General features: G+C 40.2%; 1 protein-coding gene across 1 annotated transcript in view; it reads left to right on the top strand.

The window, feature by feature from the left end:
* Positions 1-14563: 14563 nt before the first annotated feature.
* GTSF1 (gametocyte specific factor 1) overlaps positions 14564-22265 on the top strand; it is an 8407-nt gene continuing 705 nt past the window's right edge. Inside the window, exons 1-6 of the mRNA XM_007125702.3 lie at positions 14564-14725; positions 16523-16649; positions 17091-17174; positions 17640-17703; positions 19336-19430; positions 20354-20387. Coding sequence (XP_007125764.3) covers positions 14564-14725; positions 16523-16649; positions 17091-17174; positions 17640-17703; positions 19336-19430; positions 20354-20370 — 549 coding nt within the window. The 3' untranslated portion in view covers positions 20371-20387. The remainder of the gene's footprint in view (positions 14726-16522; positions 16650-17090; positions 17175-17639; positions 17704-19335; positions 19431-20353; positions 20388-22265) is intronic.

Below are 22265 nucleotides of genomic sequence, written 5' to 3'. Positions count from 1 at the left end.
AGATGGAAGATTTATTAAGTCTTTTTTTAAAACTTTGGTGAGGTCTTCCCTGGTGGCGCAGTGGTTGAGAGTCCGCCTGCCGATACAGGGGACGCGGGTTCGTGCCCCGGTCCGGGAAGCTCTCACATGCCGCGGAGCGGCTGGGCCCGTGAGTCATGGCCGCTGAGCCTGCGCGTCCGGACCCTGTGCCCCGCAACGGGAGAGGCCACAACAGTGAGAGGTCCGCGTACCGCAAAAAAAAAAAAAAACTTCGGGGAAATCTTTACTGTCAAGTTTTAGGTAACAACTCTTGTCACTGCTGGCATCTTAACATGTTTTTATTTATTTAAATAAAGAGTATTTTTCCTATGACAAGCTTCATTTGGTTTTTTATTCTTCCTTGTTGTCATATCCTCATTTCTCAACCAAAGGGCTGGAGGGCTGATTTGCCTATTTCTCTTTGTAGGGGAAAAACAGTCACCATGTGGTCTATAACACTATTCCTTAGTTAGGTTCTTTATCCCCCAACTTTTTTCTCCTACCTCCAAGTCATTTACTATATGACCATCATAACAACCTTCTTCAATCAATTCTCCATATGAATCTTCCATGCTTAAAGGATATAGTTTTTATGACAAGCTGAGTTTGAAACATGGCTCCAAATCTACCTTCCTAACTCTGCAGAAGTCAGTTTACACCCATGTTAAATATGTTTTATTCTTTTTCACTTTGTTCATTTTAAAATGTCACCCCTTGCCCTTCAACTATTCAAATCCCTGTTCTAGCTTTTTTTTTTTTTCTTTTTCTTGAGGTACGCAGGCCTCTCACTGTGGCCACTAGATCATAGGCATGGCAGATGCCTAAGCATCAATTACAAATTTTTTTTTTTTTTTTTTTTTTGGCGGTACGCGGTCCTCTCACAGCCGTGGCCTCTCCCGTTGCGGAGCACAGGCTCCGGACGCGCAGGATCAGCGGCCATGGCTCACGGGCCCAGCCGCTCCGCGGCATGTGGGATCCTCCTGGACCGGGGCACGAACCCGTGTCCCCTGCATCAGCAGGCGGACTCTCAACCACTGCGCCACCAGGGAAGCCCTGTTCTAGCTTTTTTTAAGTCCAATTCTTAATCCTCACCTCATTTAAACCTTCCCTGTCTCCGACCTCAACCAAACCACAAACCTTCGTGAAGGAAGGCAGAATCACGTACTGCTTTATATTTGCTACCTCACTAGCCTAGTGCTGTGCATCTAGGATATATTCAAATACTTGGTGCTTAAACTGAACCAAGACCCAATTTAAAACAGGCCAAAATTAGTTCCTCTTAAGCTGTAATTTTTATTGCAGCTAGCTAATCCTTTTAAAATAATGAGTTTGGGGTTTTGCTAGTTTACTGACTAGTTCAGGTATATTTAGACTTAAAGAAGTTTTAGTCAAATGAATATTTTCTGCCCTTAGGAGTCCTATCCCTACCTAAGTATTTTCTAGATCCTTTTCAAATGATCTTTGTTTTTTCTTCCGCTAAAATAGAAGGGAGAACACTAGACACTTTTAGCATCTAGCACATTCCAGTATATTTGGTACAAAGTGGAGGGGGTAGGGGGCTACTGACTTTCTCACTTAGCTTTACAGAATATAAACAAGATTTACTTTTGTCTCTTGACTAAGACCTTACACATATTTTGAATTTTTAAATTATACTTTGGTATATTAACACCAGACTATGTAAAAACAAAAGGTTGTTTCCCAAGAAAAATGGCCCTAAAAGATAAAACTGTCTTCCTTTATCATATTTTAGCTATATGGAATCTTCCCCTAAAAGAGCATGCAGTCTTAACTGGGGGACCATATAATTTCTCCTCCAAACCAGGATACTCTTGAGCTTGAAAGCAGGAACAATAATTATCCTGGGATAACAACCAGACAAACCGAGTCAACCACCCTAATAAGTCATCACTTATTAGGCAGTTGTATCATTCAAAACATGGGTGCCAGATTTACTCAAATCTTGCTTTAAGAGGTTTCGAGTAGTCCCTTGGAAAAAGGCACAATAGAATCACTTTTTTGGTTTCTAACATAACATTTGGTCAAAGCTTCAAAAAGACCAAATTAACTTACGGAAAAATACTTTTTAAAAAAAGCAAAGTTTAAAAATAATTGCCTCAAAGCTTGCCTAGATTCCCCAAAGTCCTAACTATTCCCCCAGGCTCCCATAACAGGTGGCTTATGTCTCCTTTTAACCTCCTTTCATTCTGATTTATTACTATTAAACTATAATATGCTTTAGGAGAGGCATGATCTTACTATGCACTAGTCCTATGCCCATACAAAATCAAAGCTGCTGAATGTGGAGAATCTATACTTTATACCCATGGTGTAGTAAAAAGAGATTCAGTACCCTGGGCTAAATATTTATACTGAAAAAAAATCAACCTTTCAAAACCCTTGGTAACCAGGTTCACTCATCTTCACAGAAAAGTTCTATCAAGGTGATTTAAATTATGTTTGTGTAACAGTAATAAGACTTTCTGGCTATAAAGTTTCATCCCTAAAATCGGGTTTTAGGGTTTCTACTCTTACATTCACAGTATGAACTATGGGGAAAAAATTGCTAAGGCCCATTACTCATGTCCTAGATACGTACCAAAACATATCTCATTGGTTCCACATCTTTTCTCCTTTTGTTGGTCCATACTTTATGGGCCTTTTTGTTCAGGCTTTCCAAGCAGCTGTGGTATAAAAAAGGGAAAGAAAACAACCTCAAATATTTTAGTCTCTTCTTCCCACGTATTCTCTTACAAGACAGATGATGTCTTACAGTTGCTGCAGCCCCTGACAAAAATTACCTGTGCTCTCAAGTCAAATAATCAAGTATCTACTAAGTTTGGGACACTATGTTAAGAACTATAGTAGGGGCTTCCCTGGTGGCACAGTGGTTAAGAATCCACCTGCCAACGCAGGGGACACGGGTTCGAGCCCTGATCCAGGAAGATCCCACATGCCACGGAGCAACTAAGCCTGTGTGCCACAACTACTGAGCCTGTGAGTCACAACTACTGAGCCCACGTGCCACAACGACTGAAGCCTGCGCACCTAGAGGCTGTGCTCCGCAACAAGAGAAGCCACCACAATGAGAAGCCCCTGCTCGCCACAACTAGAGAAAGCCTGCGTGCAGCAACAAAGACCCAACGCAGCCAAAAATAAATAAAAATAAATAAATTTATTTTTTAAAAAAAAAGAACTATAGTGGCCTTGGTCCATTATGGGGGAACAATGTTGACAACGATAGTTAATATAAGGCAACAGTTCTCAAACTTCAGTGGATGTCAAAATCACTTGGAGGGCTTATTAAAACAAAGATTGTAGGGCATCTCACCCCTGAGTTTCTGATTTAATAGTAAGGCCCAAGAATCTGCATTTTTCTCAAGTTCCCAAGTGACACTGATGCTGCTGGTCTGGAGATCACACTCTGAGAACAACTGGTATGACACGCAGTTTAAGCGCTGGGAGGAAAGGAGGTTATAAGAAAACATAAGAACTTAATCCCAGGCAGAGGTTAGGAGAAGGCTTCAAAAAGAAAATGACCCTTGGGTTTAAACATTTGACATTCCTTAAAATAACATCAGAAGAATAGTATTATTGGAATTTTAGAACTGTTCCATACAAGACTAGCCCTTTACACAATATTTAGAAGGTAAAATTTCCTTAGCGTAATTCTGCCATTCTACCATCTTTTCAACAAACTTTTAAGAAGTTTCCATTTTCTTACCTATCTACTCATTAAGCCTTGCCAAAGCAATACTAACAATGGTTTGCAAACTTGGACTTACAATTTACATCTTAGATGCCAGCACCAGAAAGGGCATGAGGGGCTATTTGTTGCTGAGTCCCAGGGAAAGAACGTAGAAGTCAAGGAAAAACACAGAGAACAGATTGCTCGAGTACACTGGCAACTATTACAGGCAATGTGGATTACACAGCTATATAATATTTACATATTAGGACACAGAATTAATTTAAAGACAAAAATTTAAAAGTCACTACTGGTTTTTCATTTATCCTGTACCATCCTGTGTTTGTGGAGGGGGTTGCTGGCTATTCTTGGCAAACTCCCATTAATGACCCTTTTTAAAACATAAATGTATTTTCAATGGCTCCCTGGTGGGAACACCTCTCCCTGCTACTTCGCCTGAAAAATTTTAACCAGCCCCAACTTCTCACCCTCCTCTACAGCAATACTTCCCAATCTAACCTCACCAATAAGAACATCTATTATGTTCCCCCATAGATCTCTTTTTGAAATATTTTGCAACTGCATTTATTGAATAATTTTCCTATTTTAAATTATACACTTAACAACCAATCAGAAATCATAATTAGATGAGGGAACCAGGACTTAGCTGATAAAACTTAAGCCAAAAACAAAGAAATTTAATGTTTTTGTCTTCTGATGGGCAAAAGTTTAAGTTTTATCAGGCTTTCTGAAACACTGAAAATCTCTAAAGAATCTGAAAGACTACTGGGATTCCTTCAGTCCTAAAAACTGAGAAAACTCATCTTCTAACAAAGTTGGTTTTTTTTTTTCAGTCATTAGCATACAGATCTGTCTCTTCACTCATTAGTTCAGTATTTTTAACTAATAACTCTAAAAATGTAATTTATAATTTAGGGATAAATGCAAGCATATCCAGAGATAAAACCAGCAAAGATCAGATTCAGTTTAGGGTATTAATCCCAACTAGCTCTTAGAATGACCCTGTGTAAATGCCTTGGTCTCTCTCTTTTTTTTTTCCTTTTCAAATACATTCAACCTGGCTGGAAAATCAGTCTGAAAGAAAGCTCAGCAGGGATATCAGATAAAGCAGGAACTTTCTGGGTTGGAAAGGAATGAACAAAGCATTTAAGAATAGAAAGAATAGATGTGTGGTGCATTTTTATTTTAATATCTCCACCACTGAAAGATAAGTTTGGTTCTTTCGTTTGTTTGTTTGAAAGTCAGTGGGCTCATTCACTGGTGCTAAATGGAACAGCTTTATCAGTTGAGGATCCTGTCACCCTGACAAGGCATTACTGAATGCACTGAAGCCTGACTTTGGATTCTGGTTTGGTACCCACTCCCCATCCTCTCAAGCTCTTAGCTCTTTCTTCCCCAGAAATTTCAACCTGCAGGTATCTGAATGAAAAGTTCAGACGGGTCACAGAAACAGTGTCAACAATTTCACCAGATTACCTCAATTTAAAGCCTGAAAAATCGGGCTTCCCTGGTGGCACAGTGGTTAAGAATCCGCCTGCCAGTGCAGGGGACACGGGTTCGAGCCCTGGTCCAGGAAGACCCCACATGCCGCGGAGCAACTAAGCCTGCGAGCCACAACTACTGAGCCTGCGCCCTAGAGCCCGCGAGCCACAACTACCGAAGCCCATGCACCTAGAGCCTGTGCTCCGCAACAAGAGAAGCCACTGCAATCAGAAGCCCTTGCACTGCAACAAAGAGCAGCCCCCCACTCGCCGTAACTAGAGAAAGCCCGCGTGCGGCAATGAAGACCCAACACAGCCAAAAATAATGAATAATAAATAAAGCCTGAAAAATCACATTTCATTTCAAGTCACAGTGGCCCCACTAATTCTGCATGAATAATGTTGTGATAAATCCAGAGATTTAAGGTTTAGGATTTCGTAAAGATTACGTTAAGATACTCCTAACAATTTGAAACTGATTTGCCAAAACAGCAGCTTTTTCTAAAATGCTTTGTGCTAAGCTTGTAAGGAAGCTTTCATTCTTAGCAATCATCTTTCAAGAAGCACTTTAACAGCTTGCTCCTCCTTCACAGGAATCATCTAGGCCACCCAGGTGAAGAATAGCTTTTGTAAATTCAAAACAGTGCCTAGGTCAGTGGTTCTCAACCCTGACTGCACGTTGGATCATCTGGGTAGATATTTTAAAATAACTATGCCCAACCCTTTAACTGGTCTGGAAGGAGAACATGGCACAATATGTTTTAAAAGCTCCCCAGATGATTCTAAGGTGCAGGCAAGATTAAGAACCAGTAGCTGGGCTTCCCTGGTGGCACAGTGGTTAAGAATCCGCCTGCCAAAGCAGGGGAGATAGGTTCGAGCCCTGGTCTGGGAAGATCCCACATGCCGCGGAGCAACTAAGCCTGTGCGCCACAACTACTGAGCCTGTACTCTAGAGCCCACGTGCCACAACTACTGAAACCCGCGTGCCTAGAGCCCGTGCTCCACAACAAGAGAAGCCACCACAATGAGAAGGCCACGCACCGCAACGAAGAGTATCCCCCGCTTGACGCAACTAAAGCCCACGTGCAGCAATGAAGACCCAATGCAGCCAAAAATAAATAAATAAATTAATTTTTTAAAAAAAAACAAACAGTAGCCTGCAACAAGAATGGCTTGGGCTCTGCTTGCATCAACACATTTCTTTTTAGGGTCTTAATATGAACCAAAGGCTGTGAAGCACACTCTCTTCAGCCCAAGGGATGATAATTAAACAAAAAACAGGACTTCCCTGACGGTCCAGTGGTCAAGACTCCGCGTTTCCAGTGCAGGGTGCTTGGGTTCCATCCCCGGACAGGAAACTAAGATCCTGCAAGCTGAGTGGCGCTGACCAAAAAAAACAAAAAAACCCGATAACAATGTTTACATATTATTCATGTAAAGATAAAATGTCCCACGACCCTTTTCACTGAAGCCACATTAAGTTCGTGCTGTCAGGATAAGTTCTCCTAAATCATATTTAGGCTCCAGAAACCACGGAAATGTTCTAAAACCCCCAATATTTCCGCACCCAGACTGAGCTCCCAGACTGCCTACCTTGGGCAATACAAAAATTTGTCATATCACATCTTTTACTTCTTGGTTTTGAAAACTATTATTACCAGATCTACCTGTAGTGTCAATCTCTTCCTTTTTTCTGTCTAATCTTCAAAGGCCACACGTCCTTTTTCTCAAAGCCTTCCCCAGGTGACTCTGGGCCCCACTGATTTCCTCCTAATATGAATTTACAGTCTCAACAACTTTTTTGGCATCTCTTACACTACCATTTAACCTTTCACTTTGGGGCCTATTTTCCTAGCACCTTGGAGACAAGAACCACCCTTGCACCTTTTTCTCTTTTTGGGGGGTGGGTATCACAGTTTCCAGAACAAAGGCTCACAATATATGTTTCGTTTTCCACTATCAAATTATAACTTTCTGGACCTTTTTACCTCGACCTCTCTCCTCAACTCGAAAACTCTCTTTAATCTGACTAGGGCATCCATCCTACCACGCATTCTCAGATAAACCATTATCAACTTTTGAATTTTGAAATTCTACCTACAACGCGTGCTAAACAAAAACAACTAGATTCCTGTCCTTGGTGATTCGTTTTGGGGGGTTGGGGTGGGGGGGGTGAGGGGCCTGTTGTGTCTGCTTATCTCCTTTTCAATTTTCCTCTTCCTTCCAGTCAAAATCTAAATTATCTTTCTCTCTGGACAACTTCCACAAACAAGGCTTCGTTCTCACCAGTACCCATCGATCGACCCCTAACAAGTCCCGCCCCTCCTCGAGCGCCCATGTCTCAGCACTCGTTCTCCTTTCTAAGATGGCCACCCCAGAGCCCGGCAGGGCAGCACGAGTTCCACCCACGCAAGGCCACGGTCATTCCGGGGCCAGAGGACTACGGCCCGAGGTCGGGGGCAGGGGTGGGAGAGCCGAGGAGGGAGGGCCGAGGTGGCCCTCTGCAGGACCCGCGCCTCGCTCGGTCGGAGCCCAGCCTCCGTCACAGGAAGTGGGAGCCCCACCCCCTAACGTCAGGGGCCGGAAGTGAGCGTTGCTTGGCGCGGGTGTGGGGTGAAGGCGAGTGTGTGCAGAGTGTGTCTCGGCAGAGGTAGGAGTGACGCGCGGGCCCCAGGTTGGGGCCTTCAAAGACCTCACCTTTAGTGGGCTGGGATACCTTCACCTTCTAGTATCTTCCCTTTTCTGCCCAGAGCTTTCGGCCTCGTGGGTTCTCAGCACAGATGTTTTGGCAACCTGTGGTGCCGCCGCTGCTTCGTCCCCTCGAGGTCCTCCCTAGCTCCTGTCCTCCTGTGTCTCCATTCTTTTAAGTTAACCATCTTCCCCACTTTCTCCTATTTAGTCCCATTGTTTAAATCGACTCTGACTGTTTTGTTTAAAGGAAGAAAAATGATGGTTTTACCGAGACCCCAGCTAAGAGTGTAACCAGTTGCTTCAGGCTGCAACCAGCCCCCAGGCTTGACTGCTAAGTGTCATTTGTCCATTACACCGCTGTCTAGTACTAGGGAAAACGTAAAAGACTCACTTGTTAACAATTTAATACGGAAGATAACTTAGATGGACAGGGCTGAATGATGAGGCTATAGATTCCAGTGCCCTTAATCTCGTGTAATTTAGTCTTTTTGCCCTATCCCAAAGGATAGGGTGGCTCCCTACAAGTGGCTGAATCTGGCACTGATCGCTCCTTTAAATGACTTAAAATCAAGGTACATAGTGCTTGATTGTTTCTTCCAGTTCTTTTATTTTTGTTGAAAAAGTATAAAGTAACTGTGTAACATGTCAAAAGGAATGTCAGAATTTCTTAATCCAGACATGAAAAATATTTTTTATGACAGTTTCACCGATGATTGTCATTTACAAATGAGCTCTGCAGCAAATTACTAAACGAGTTCCAGCCGATCACTTGTATTTCCTATCATAGGTTCCAAGGCTGCTTATGTCATAGAATGGGGGGAAGGGGTGTGGAATTGTATGAGGCGGCAAAGGAGAGCTGGCTCTAGAGGCAATAGATGTAAACCTAGCCAGTTTTCAGAAGTTTCCTATGGAGATGGTTTTATATAAATTTAGTCTTTTCCATAATGATAAGTTTATTTAATCACAGAGCTCAATAGGGGGGAATCTCAGGTGGAAGAGGACTGAAACTAAACAAACAGTTGTCTTTTAATCTTCCACATTTCTGTTACAGACTTGTTCTTTTATGACTGTCAACTATAAAATGGACAGTTCTCGAGTCCTAATATTCAGAAATTTTTCCTCAATGCATAGAGGGAATGAGTATTAACTGGAGAGATTTAAATAACCAAGTCTATCCATTTTAGCATAGGAGATTTGGGGAGGGGGGTAAAGCATCACTGGAAAAAGTATGGTACTTCCTAATCATGTTTAAGTCATAGAAATAGTAAACTAGAACGTCTCTGGACATATTGGATGGATTGAGTGTATAGCCTGACACAGGCTTCCAGCATCCCCAGGTCCCCCGGGGAGAAGCAAGACTGGCAGCCTGCCCATCCTGTATTTTTGAGGACTTGAGAGGAGAGCTTTAAAATAGAACCCTTTTCCTTTGTTTATCCTGAAGTTTAAATAACAGTATTCTTGTGGGCTTGACTTGCCCCCTCTAATGTTAAATAGCATCAAACCCTAATAGATGGTAAACAGTGACAGGGTGTTGTAATGGCACTTAAAATAGACTGACATCTTATCACCTGAATACAGTTTAAGTTAGTAGTCATATTTGGTTTTTCTTTAGTAGTCATATTTGGTTTTTCTTAACTGTGAGCCCTAGAATTTATTCCAAGAGTGTGAATTGGGCAATGATGTTAAAATGGTTCAAAGTAATAAAGAATGCCTTCAAGGGGAGAAACTTATTGAGAGAGAGGGAGGTGCTATAAGGGTTTTTTATACTGAACTTGGGTGACTTCAATTCTAGTTTGAATCCAAGTTTGACTCCACTTCTTAGGGCTACTTTTGATACATTTCATTTCTGATTCCCTGATCCACTGCTTTTTCTCCCCCCACCAGCACTTGGATTTGGCTCCTTCATTTCCAACATGGAAGCAACTTACAGTACGTACTTCTTGTTGCTTTTAGAAAATAAGTTAAATTACTTACATGTAGTTTTCTGTCTGACAAGACTTTTAATGTATTGGGAAAGATTCACTTTTCTCGCTAGACTGCTGAGGAGAAAAGGTCTCCCCAGAGACTGTTTTAGTAATGTAGAGAAATGTCCAAATTTGAAATACGACACTTGAAATTTAAATAAAGAAGTATGAGAAGTCATCAAGCTTTGAGAAAGCTGTGGTTGGGACACCTGTGTTAAACTATATTTTTATTAAATGAAGTATTTTCATTCCTCAGGACTTCAGTTTCTCCTGTTAATGACACAGGGATAGTCATTAACTAACTAACTGGTTTCTTTCTATTTTGTGGGATAATATGATATACATAATGTTGATGTACACTGAGTTTTTAGACTTAAAGAAATCCTAGGGAGGATTCTTGTTTCTCAAGTGATCCAGGAATCTAAATGGCCCAGCAAATCAAATGGGAACCAGGAGACCTAGGATCATACAAGTGTAGCACCAAAAGAGACCTGAAAAATCATTTCATTCAACGTTCAAATTTTACAACTGAGAAAACAGAACCTAGATTAATTGATTTGCCCTAAAGTTACATAGTTAGTTGGGGACAGAGTCAGAACCAGAGTCTTAGATGTTGTTTATATGTAGTGCCCTACTTGCTACTACAAAGCACTATAGTTTCTAGACCCTGACCAAGTTTGAGGAACATCTGAGTGGATGAAACTCGTCAACAATGCCTCCTTTGTTTCCTACTTTCTGTCTTGTTCAGAATCTCTATAATTAATAAGTTCTAACTAAAGGGTATTTTAGTCCCATTCTACCTTCAAGGAAGAGTCCAATAGAATCTTTATCACCAACATGTAGAAACTACATGGAAACAATCTTTATTAAATATCTACAGTAGAGATTCTTAAACTTTATAGCATGCAGCAGAATCACCTGGGAGGCTTGTTAAAACACAGGTTGCTGGACCCCACCCCCCAAAATTTTGATTCAGAAGGTCTGGGACCCAAGAATTTGCATTTCTAACATGTTCCCAGGTGATGATGCTAATCTGAGGACCATACTTTGAGAATAATGGATCTGATTCTCCTTGATCTTCCTTAGGGCTTCCTCCTTCACCCCCTTAATTTTTCTAAAAATATGTTAATTAAAATCTGAGATTTCCATGTGCGATAGATATGAGAGATTTATATTTATTTATTCTTGGACACTTACTACTCTATTAAATTAGAAAGCAACATCTCCCCTTTATATCTCTATTCATTACTTTTGTCAGTAGTGATTTTTTTTTTAGAAAAATATCACCTGGTTCTTTTAATTACTGTATTGCTACATAACAGAAACTTTTTTACATAGTGATAATCAGTAGATGTTTGTTAAAGAAAGAAGGAAATGGTGAATTTTGCTGTATGTTTACAATTTTATTTAAGTTTTGTGATTAAGTTTAATAAATAAATAAGTTGGCTTGTGAAGAATCAACTCTTTTAAGTCTATAGCATTTCTTTCTGTTTATCTATGTCTTTCTTAATAAAGCTTCATTGTTTTAAGACTTAAAAAAAAGAAAAAAAAGAAAAATATCACCTGGAAGTAGGTTAGAAATGCACAACCTCAGGCCTCATCCCAGACCTGCTGAATCAGAATCTGTATTTTAACACAGTCCCCAAGTGATTTTTAACACCGGGAATCATGTTAAAGTGAGAAACAGTGCTTTAGAATATGTTTGACCTTTTTCCCAAAGTGACCTAAAACTCTAACGTTAATCTGATAGATTCCTGAAGTTCTCCAGCTTCTGTCTTTGGGTGGTACCTCTTAGCTGATGATACTCTCGTCAAGTCTACTTCCTTATTTCCGTGAAGTTTCCTCCATTTCTCACCATGGGTTCTGGGCCCTTTGCAAGTGTGAGGAACATCTGAGTCTACGCTCTTGGAGGAAGGTTGTCCACAGGGCCTGCTTTGTTTTCCAAATTAAGTTATATTCCCAGAAAGCCACTCAAGATTTTTGCTGAGCAGTTCGATAGTATTCATTACAACTTTAAATGCATATATACTCCGTGTAGCACTCTTAGGTATCTGCCCAAGGGAAATACTTGTACAACGCACAAAGAAGTATATGTTAGATTGCTAGTCACAGCATGGTATATAATAGTAGAAAACTGGAAACAAATGTCTATCCGTAAGGGAACTGATTAAGAATCTATGGTACATCCATCCGTATGCAGCAGTGAAACATTTCTTAACACACTGACATAGAAGGAGCTGTAAGATATGTTAAGTTAAAAGAAAGCGAATAGCAAAATAGGTACAGGAAATCTTGTCACAGGCTACACTGTGGATGAATTTTGAGGACATTGTGGGAAGTGAAACAAATCAGTCACAAAAAGACAAATGCCATATGATTTCACATATATGAAGTATCTAGAATAGTGAAACTCATAGAAACAAAAAGTAGAATAGTGGTTGCCGGGGTTTACAGGGAGGAGGAAATGGGAGTTATTTAATGGGTATAGAGTTTCAGTTTTGCAAGATGAAAATTTCTGGAGGTTGGTTGCACAACAATGTGAATATACTTAACACCACTGAACTGTATACTTTAAAATGGTTAAGATGATAAATTTTACGTTATGTGTATCTTATTACCATTAAAAATTTTTAATTAAAAATAAAATTTTAAAAATTTTTATCTAAAAAACCAGTTTAGAGCTGACCTAAGTTATCAGAGACCAAAAAGTAAAGCATTTTGGTAGGAAGCTATCATTATCAACTCTGATGAATACCACTGTATGGGCAGTAAAATGTGTATGAATCATAAAGTACGTCCAGTCTGTCAGCTGCTGACATGGCCTATCATTTGCTAGCAATGGAATGGATTAAATGAAGGAAAACTAACAAGAATTTCATCTGTAAACTCTTCCTGGATGTCCTGAAGCTTCAGAAGTATGAAAAGATTGCTGGTCAGGATGAGCCTGGCTGGCATAATAAGCCTGCTTGCCCTTTAAGACTTTTCGTTCCTATTCATTCTGTCCTTCAGGTCACCTTTCTGGCTCATTTGCATCATGATCATGGTTAGCAATTTATCCCACGTTTACCACTCTTCCAGTGAAGCTGTCTGTTTCAATTCCCCACTAGCTTCTGATTTTCATAGCAGTCTCCTTGTTTATAAGCTTCTTATCAAATGTGAATTGTTTATCTTATTTCACTTTTATTATTGCCTTCAGTGGTGGCAACAGCATTTTATTAGGTTGCCTCTCGTCCTCATAATATATTCAGAATGTGCTTAACCATTTAATTTCCCTTCTTTAATCAGGCTTCTTAAAATTTGGGGCTCAGCCTGGACATTTTGCAGACGTAAGGATAGTTTTACATGTTCAGAGAAACTTCTCTAGTTTCTATTCAAACTATTGAAATGGTCCCGAAAAGTATAGTCTTCTAAGGGTACTTTTAAGTAGCGTGATATAGGTTAGGGGCTTTCTTTCACACAGCAGCCCCGTTAAGGTATCTGCAGTTGTCTTAACTTCAGGTTCTCTTTTTGCAGATTATTCTTTTTTATCTGGTCAATTTGATAATCACTAGGTTAAAGAATTCTCCGTCTCTTTCTCATTATGTTCCAAAATATGAAAAGTAAAACCACCGATCTGGTAAAGGTATTGGTTTCATTTGAGAGGTAACTAGATTAACCGAGATCAGGAACTACTTATAGAAGTACATTAAAGCAGACAGACGAAAAAGAAATCTATCAATGAATATTTTCAAGCTTCCATAGAACGTATAACTGATATAGAGCAATGCTTACCAACTTTTTTCATGTCATAGCATACTAGTAAATAGACAGGGATGCTAGTGTAGGGGATTAACTACCCTCAACTTACCCTAGGACTGGTTGGGGAATAGGGGACACGCGTGCAGTGGACCCCCACGGCAGTGTATCAGTACACTGTCCATTCCAACCTTCAACATACTGGCTGGGAAGCTCTGGTTGAACTAGCTAGAGATAAGAATGACCCTGAAATAGCACTTTTTTTTATTTTTGGCTGCGTTGGGTCTTCGTTGCTGCACGTGGGCTTTCTCTAGCTGCGGCAAGTGGGGGCTACTCTTCGTAGCGGTGCACGGGCCTCTCATTGCGGTGGCTTCTTGTTGCGGAGCACGGACTCTAGGCACACGGGCTTCAATAATTGCAGCACACGGGCTCAGTAGTTGCAGCACGCAGGCCCTAGAGCACGTGGGCTTCAGTAGTTTTGGCATGCGGGCTCAGTAGCTGTGGCTCGTGGGCTCTAGAGCACACGTTCGGTAGTTGTGGTGCACGGGTTTAGTTGCTCTGCGGCACATGGGATCTTCCTGGACCAGGGCTCAAACCTGTGTCCTCTACACCGGCAGACAGACTCTTAACCACTGCGCCACCACGGAAGTCCTATGACCCTGAATTAGCACTTTTAGAAAAGGAAAAGATGTTTCATTTAATTTTTTTGTTTATAGTAAGGATAACCAACAATGAAAACAACAATATTTATGTACAACCAAATCTGAACTAAGACCCCACCCCATGATTGCTGGTTTTGCTGGACTTAATGAAGATTCAATGATAACGCAGTTTTATCTTCTCACAGTTACATTTGTATTTTCGGATGTTTAGTCACCCTTTTAAAAAAAAAAAATTCCAAGCCGTTGTTAGACTGTCTTGTTCAACTCTTACACATTCTGTTGAAAAAATCCAATGTGCCGGGGATGCTGAAGTTTTACAAGGGCCTGTTAAGCTTTTTACTTACACTATTTTTCTCTCTTTCAGTTGATACCCTGGACCCTGAAAAGCTGTTACAATGCCCCTATGATAAAAACCACCAGATCAGGGCCTGCAGGTTTCCTTATCATCTTATCAAGTGCAGAAAGGTAAGGTATTATTTTCTTAATTTGCCCTGTGATGCCCTCCTGAGTTCTTTTTAAAAGCCAAATTTTGTAATTATCAAATAATTTTAGCATAAATGTTTTAACTGAATGCCAAAATTGCTTTGGGTTAAATACCAGTATTTATAGAAAAGAATTTGTTTATTTCTTGGATATGTAAGTTTTTTCTTGTTTTGGTTTTTCCCCCCACTAGTGACAGAGCACCCTTCATAAACAGCTTCTCTAGAGTCTTCGCAGCCTTTGTAAAACAGAGGAAACACTAATTTTTGGTAGCAGTGAGAAATCCCTCTTGCCTTGTGAATTTGATGTGGTCATTGTCCTGATAAGGATTGAGTATTGTAATACACTTATTTTTTATTTTTTTGTTTGTTTGTTTAGAAATTTTAGAGAAGTTGAACAGCTAGAGGTTAACCCAAGAAAAGATCATTCCTAAAAATAACTGTTTCTCCAAGTTTCAACAGTAAGCATCTTTGGGGGAAAAAAAACAGCTCAAAGATTTTTTTTTCTCTGGTCACCCTTTTGTAGACTTAGCTGATGTAAGCTAGTTTAAGGCTGATATATTAATTGAGGCAGTTTGAAAGGATTGTTAGAATATAGATGTCAGATACAGAGGGCAAAGTTCTGCCAGGATTTATTCTTGGAAAACAATTTTGGTATTTAATCTAAACCTGCATATAATTCAAGTATGCATTAACATTCTTCAAAGGATGTTTCTCTTGCAGTCCTGGAGACATGATTATAATGCCATTGTTGATTATTTCTCAGCTCCTTTTAATCTCTAGAGCAAGGATTCCTTAAGGTTGAACCTGGGCAATATGGACTAGCAAATACTACCACAACTTCCTCCCCTAGGCTCTCAAAGATGTTCCAAGGATAAAGGTTGGGAAAGGGATCCAAGTGGTAAAAAGACATTGTCATAACTCCCCTATTCTAATGCTCTTAATCTTCAGCTACAAAACCTTTGCATTCGAATGCCTGATATCCCTTACAAAAATCATGGAGATACCTGCCCTCACAATTTTCTCCATCCCCTATTTTTTTCCACCCTTCTCCCCACTTTACATTATTTTTACTTTTTTGAGTATCATTTATGATATATCTTTTGCTTCTCCTAATAAATTTCTTAATTGCTGGTAAACTTACCATAGGATTTGGGTGATATTAAACATTTTGTTTTGTTTTATTGTTTTGTATTAAAATAAGGAACTTGGTCAGGAGAGTTCTCTATCATTTGGGCTTTTCCTTAGTGAAATAACTGAAATAAAGTTCAAATTGTTCAGAGCCTCATTTCAGGCATCATTACTTTAAATAAGCGTTCCTGTGTTAATCTGAAAAATCATTGGGTTTGCCTCATCTGCAGCTCCCTTCCAACAGCTGTTTTCCTGCACTATTGTACTGCAGTAGCAGGGGCACCACTGCAATGCAGACTAAGTGTGTTTTGGTGTTGCTGTTCATCCTGAATATCAGCTTTCAAAGACGTCCAGAGAGCTCTACCATTACAGGCTGTGCCGCCTGAATCTTGTGACCCTGAGAAGTAAACGGGGTGAAGATATGTTTCAAATACCCCATCCTAAATTCACCGTTTACTTCCATATAAGCCACTTTAACCCCAATATCTGTGTTGTCAGTCTTTATAATCATAACAAAGAGGCTTAGCTTTTGATGATTCTGAGGTAATGTCCATATGAGTGATAAATAATTCCCTCTTAATGTTCTACTATGAGTTTACCTACCAAGTTAAGCCACAAGTTTATTGACGGACCCCTTTAATTTTTTTCACAGAATCATCCTGACATCGCAAACAAACTGGCTACTTGTCCCTTCAATGCTCGCCATCAGGTTCCTCGGGCTGAAATCAGTCATCATATCTCAAGCTGTGATGACAAAAGCTGTATTGAGCAGGATGTAGGTAAGACTGACTAGCTCAATGTTTCAGTGTTGGAGGTTAGCCCCTTCAGATTTATATGATGCTACGTTATCACCTTGATTTTGGCTTTCATCATTTCAGAAGAACAGTGGTTTTCTGCCTTTGAGATTTTTATTTTAGCAGCAAAAGGGTGTCACGTTGTGTTTGTCAGACTGCTTTCTCTTCTGAACAACCTGATTTCATTTTACTAATAATTCATCTAAAAATGAAAATTCTTTTATTACCATAAATATGGCAAACATCTTTGTTTCTGCTTCTCTTTCTTGTCTTCTTTTGGCAAGGGGATAAGACCTCTCTGTTTAGCTTTCATCCCATCCATTTTTCAGAAACAAAGACCCTGCAACCTTTTAAGCCACTAACCCCTTTAAACATAATAACTTGGCAGTGTTCCCTTGTGAAGTCAGAATCTCTACTGTCTTGCAGTCAGCCAAACCAGGAACCTTGGACAAGAGACTCTGGCTGAGAGCACATGGCAGTGCCCTCCTTGTGATGAAGACTGGGATAAAGGTGAAGTGCTTCTACATCTTATTCTTCACAATGTCAAAATCTCAAGTCATTTGCTTTAGATAGAAGGAAGATTTTCCTTTTTTATGAACATACCATGTTGTTCAGAATGACTTGTTATTTTTATTGGGCCCCAATACAAGCACATTTGTCTCTCTGTGCAGACACGTGGAACAGCCTATCCCTCTTGATTGGAAAAAGCACTTCTTTACATCTGTATTTTTCCATAAATTGTGTTGTACCATCTGTGTTTGGTTGCTACTAGGCACATTTATTATTATTTATGTCACTTGTGTTTATATCCTTCAATTAAATTCTTGCTACTCTGTCACTTAGGCCGGGTACTTGATCAGTTATTACTTGCTTCTCTAAACTTATGTTTATTATTTCTCATCTTACAAATTCAACTAGCATGAATTGGTGTTTTACCTAGCAGTACCACAAACCATGTTTTGCTTCCTTTGGCAGATTTGTGGGAACAGACCAGCACCCCATTTGTCTGGGGCGCAGCCAACTACCGTGGCAACAACAGGTAAATGAAAGGGTCTCATTCCCACCTCTTCCTCCCAGAATCACAGTGCTCTGTTACCAGTAGAAGCCACCAAAGCATGTATTGACCTCTTTTCTTGATGATGTTACTTGGTGGCAATTTAGTCTAGATATAGTTTTGGTGGGGTTTTTTCCTTATTTATTCCTTGATTCATAAAAAGGTCGCATGCTTTGTGTTAATTACCGTGGGAACACAAAAATACTAGCTTATAGACTAGTAAGGGAGACAGTGGCACCAGCCATTCTTATGTCTTAGTTGGAGTTTTTGCTAAGTTCACATTATTTTAATGCTTTGAAAAAATTCTCTAGCTATACCAAATATATCATTTTTACTCTGGGTAACTAGTGTCTAAGGAAAAAGTAATCTTAAAAGTTCTATTTTTTTAGATAAATTTATTTATTTATTATTTTTGGCTGCGTTGGGTCTTCGTTGCTGTGTGCCGGCTTTCTCTAGTTGCAGCGAGCAGGGGCTACTCTTCATTGCGGTGCACGGGCTTCTCATTGCAGTGGCTTCTCTTGTTGCAGAGCACAGGCTCTAGGCGTGCAGGCTTCAGTAGTTGTGGCTCGCGGGCTTCAGTAGTTGTGGCACACAGGCTCAGTAGTTGTGGCTTGCAGGCTTTAGAGCGCAGGCTCAGTAGGTGTGGCGCACGGGCTTAGTTGCTCCGCGGCATGTGGGATCCTCCTGGACCAGGGCTCGAACCCATGTCCCCTGCATTGGCAGGCAATTCTTAACCACTGCACCACCAGGGAAGCCCAGAAGTTCTTGATTTGAGATTGGGCAATCCATAATACCAAATGGGTAGGAAAGAAAACGCATCTCTTCTTCCCACTAATTTTGTATCTAATTTAAATCTCTAAGATTTTTCATTACTACTTGATCTTCAAACCTTAAAAGATCATGTTTCAAATTCCCTGGTGTCCAGTGGTTAGGACTCCTTGCTTTCACTGACAAGGGCACAGGTTCAATCCCTGGTTGGGGAGCTAAGATCCCATAAGCTGCACAGCGTGGCAAAAAAAAAAAAAAGAAAGAAAAAAAGATCATGTTTCAAACCCAAATGAGAATATTTCTGGATTAGAAAATGAAGGAATTAGATGCTAGACTTCATTTTTTTCCTCAAATAGAACACTGATCAATTTTTATTTTTTAGGTCCTAAAGTCAGTTAGTTATAATAAATGTATCTTAGTCTGTGTATGCACTGAGATAGAAAAACTTAAAGATGAATTCTATTGGTACAATTTTAATTTTATCTCAGTTCTGTGAGATTTGTTGCCTTTAGTTTGGTTGTCTTGGCATTTTGTTTTATCTCTTTTATCTATTGAGTTCATGAGCCTGTCATACACCTGAACAGTAGATGGCATTGCTGTTTATCTTAATTTCTGGAAAATGAAAATGGTTAGACCCATCTTAATGCCTGTACAGAAGAGTGAGCTTTCCAGAGAAGCTGGTAATCATTCTCATTGTGAGAATGTTTTGATGGAAATGTGTTTACGTTTCAGAATGTAGGTTGTTGTTTTCCCCCAAATTACAAAAAAACACATTTTGCTTGTCTTGTGTGTGCCTGCCTGAAGAATACAGATATGCTGGCATAGTCAAATTCATCTTTCTTTTTGCAGCCCCGCAAGCAACATAGTTATGGAACATAAGAGTAACCTGGCTTCAGGCATGCGTGTTCCCAAGTCTCTGCCGTATGTTCTGCCATGGAAAAACAGTAAGTGAAATAGAGGCAAAATGCTTTTACTCTGTTTGTGGTGCTAAATACAGTTGGTCTTGATTATTCAAGGACATGTTCAGTCTGAACACCTTGTACCCACATGACCCTGAGAGTGAGCGCCTCCTTAAATTTTGCACCCCAAGCACCTTACTCACTCCCCCCTACTCCTGGTTAGTAGCAGGAAAGGACAAGATCACAGAAGCATAAAGAATATTTTCAAGATGGGGTGACCACTGACATCGAATACCATGGGTAAATTTGGGGACCAGTAAAAAGGCTATTGATTTTGGCTAGGAGGAAATCATCCCTGATTTTCAAGGCATAATATTGATAGGGAATTGGGATTAGAAATTGGATTGCAGGGGTAATGGTAAAGGTAATGGGTAGAGACAAAATGAAAGTAATAAGTCGTAAGAACCAGCATAAGAATGGTATTCAGATGTCTTTCCTAGGCTTCAGAGACCATGCTGAGTAAACAGGTGCGAAATTCATGTCATACCACCCTAGTAAAGAAATTCCCACATATGGTACACCCAAGATACTGTCATTTTTATTTAATACAAACTTCATTTTCCTAATGTTGCCCCCAAATTCAGGTTCTCTTGATTTCAGTTTTTGCTACTGTTTGAGCTAATTTTTAGATGGCTAGAGGATCCCCTTTAAAACATTTCCCTTTGGATACTTGCATTTCTCCAAAAATGAGATCACCAAATCATATGCCATAAGGTTTGATAAGTAGAGGACTATTTCCTTTTTCCATGCTCTTGAATGGAATCCAATTGCTAATTTTAAATTCTTCTACTTTTATATTGTAATTCTGTATACCCCAGGAATAAGTCATTCGTGTTTAGTAAGAATAGGGGATGGAGTGATTTTCAATTGACATGGTGTATTTATTTTGAAATATTTCTACTCCATAGATGGAAATGCACAGTAACTGAGTATCTATCTCAAGTAAGTATTTCAGTTTTATTTCACTATTTTTTTTTCCAGATGGTAGCAAGATTTAACTGCACATAAAGCAATTTGGGTCCGATTTTCTTTCAGATTATGGTACCAAATTAAAGCTTTGTATGTGCCTGTGTTTTTAAGTATATAGCCTCTATTATGGCTTTACATGCTAATGAATAGGCATTTACTAGTTAAATTAGAATTCTGTTACATGCCAAGTTGCTTTCCCTAATATTAGTATGCACTGCCTCTTTCCTTTTTCTTTTTTTTTATCAAAGTGGCATTCTAGATCTATCATGACTTTTTTTTTTTTTTTGCGGTACGCGGGCCTCTCACTGCTGTGGCCTCTCCCGTTGCGGAGCACAGGCTCCAGACGCGCAGGCTCAGCGGCCATGGCTCACGGGCCCAGCCGCTCCGCGGCATGTGGGATCCTCCCGGACCGGGGCACGAACCCGCGTCCCCTGCATCGGCAGGCAGACTCTCAACCACTGCGCCACCAGGGAAGCCCTACCATGCCTTTTTAACGGACTGAGATTAATCAAACAACTGTGCTTCACTGCTCTGCAGTTCTTTCCCTGTGCAGTACAGTTTAATACTCATCAAAAAATTCATACTCTTTTGAACGAGAACTTTAAAGTTTTGGGTCTCTAAGAGTCTCTCACTGTTGATCTTATCTGAATATTTGATTTAGCAGAACCTCACAAAATCTATATAAAGAGTCCAAAATCTTTTAGTTTTCACAGAAGAAGCCTTTCTTTGAGGTCACCCTATGTACACATAGCAGAGCCAGGTTTGATGCTTCAAATGCTGTCTTGGCTGAGGCTGCCCAGCCACACTGCTTCTGGCAGAAGGAATATTGTTGGGCTGGGAGTGGGATGATAATCCCCACTGTCTTGCAGATAGTAGGCCTTCAGTGAATATTTACTGAATGAATGAGTAATTGGCCTGTTGCCTTCTAGTCCATTTACTTTCTCTGGACAGTGAAGTAGATGGATCTTCTGCGAGTTAGGGTTCATTTTAGTACCCAAACTGATGTTTCTTCTGGTAAGAAGCAGAAAAGAGATTCTAAAAGCAAACACCCCTTAGCTATGAACAATAATATTTATCAGTTGCTTGTAGGTACTGGCCATTTTTCTTGGTAGGTTCTGACATCAAACTATTAAATATATCTGGAAGCCAGAAAATTGGATTTGATCCCAGAAGGGAAAGACACAACTGCACTGGGGTGTGTCAAGAAGGCATACACAGACATGGGTAAATGGTGAACTTTGAATCCTTCTCTGACACACTGCATGAGATGCTTGGTGTTCATAGAGTGTGGATAGTTACCTAGTAAAAATGGCTACTCTACGGTGAAAGCCTAGGGGAAACTTCTCTCTATCACTTAAGACTAAACATTTTTCTGCTTTGGAACTTAACTCATTGCTAATAAACTCCTTACACACTGATAATTTTTTTTTTCTATGTAACCCCTGAGGAATAAGGAAAAAAAAATAGGTAAGAATCCTTTAACAGCCAAAGACCTTCTTATCCCCTTAATAAAAATAAAGCATCATTTTTTGAATGCCTGTTGTTGTAGAACTCTTCTTTGGATAGATACACACACAAAAAATATGTAAGACATGACTTATTCCCTTAAGGAACTTAAGAGTGGGTGGAGAATTTTTTTTAATGCACATGCCTGAAAAGGGTTTGTTCACCTTGCACTTAAATGCTTTATCAGGGCTTCCCTGGTGGCGCAGTGGTTGAGAGTCCGCCTGCCGATGCAGGGGACGTGGGTTCGTGCCCTGGTCTGGGAGGCTCCCACGTGCCGCGGAGTGGCTGGGCCCGTGAGCCGTGGCCGCTGGGCCTGCGCGTCCGGAGCCTGTGCTCTGCAGCGGG

This window comes from Physeter macrocephalus, chromosome 6 (genome assembly GCF_002837175.3).
Source record: "Physeter macrocephalus isolate SW-GA chromosome 6, ASM283717v5, whole genome shotgun sequence".
NCBI classification, from domain to species: domain Eukaryota; kingdom Metazoa; phylum Chordata; class Mammalia; order Artiodactyla; family Physeteridae; genus Physeter; species Physeter macrocephalus.
Note: the sequence above shows the minus strand (reverse complement) of the source record. Positions and strands in the feature narration are given on the sequence as shown.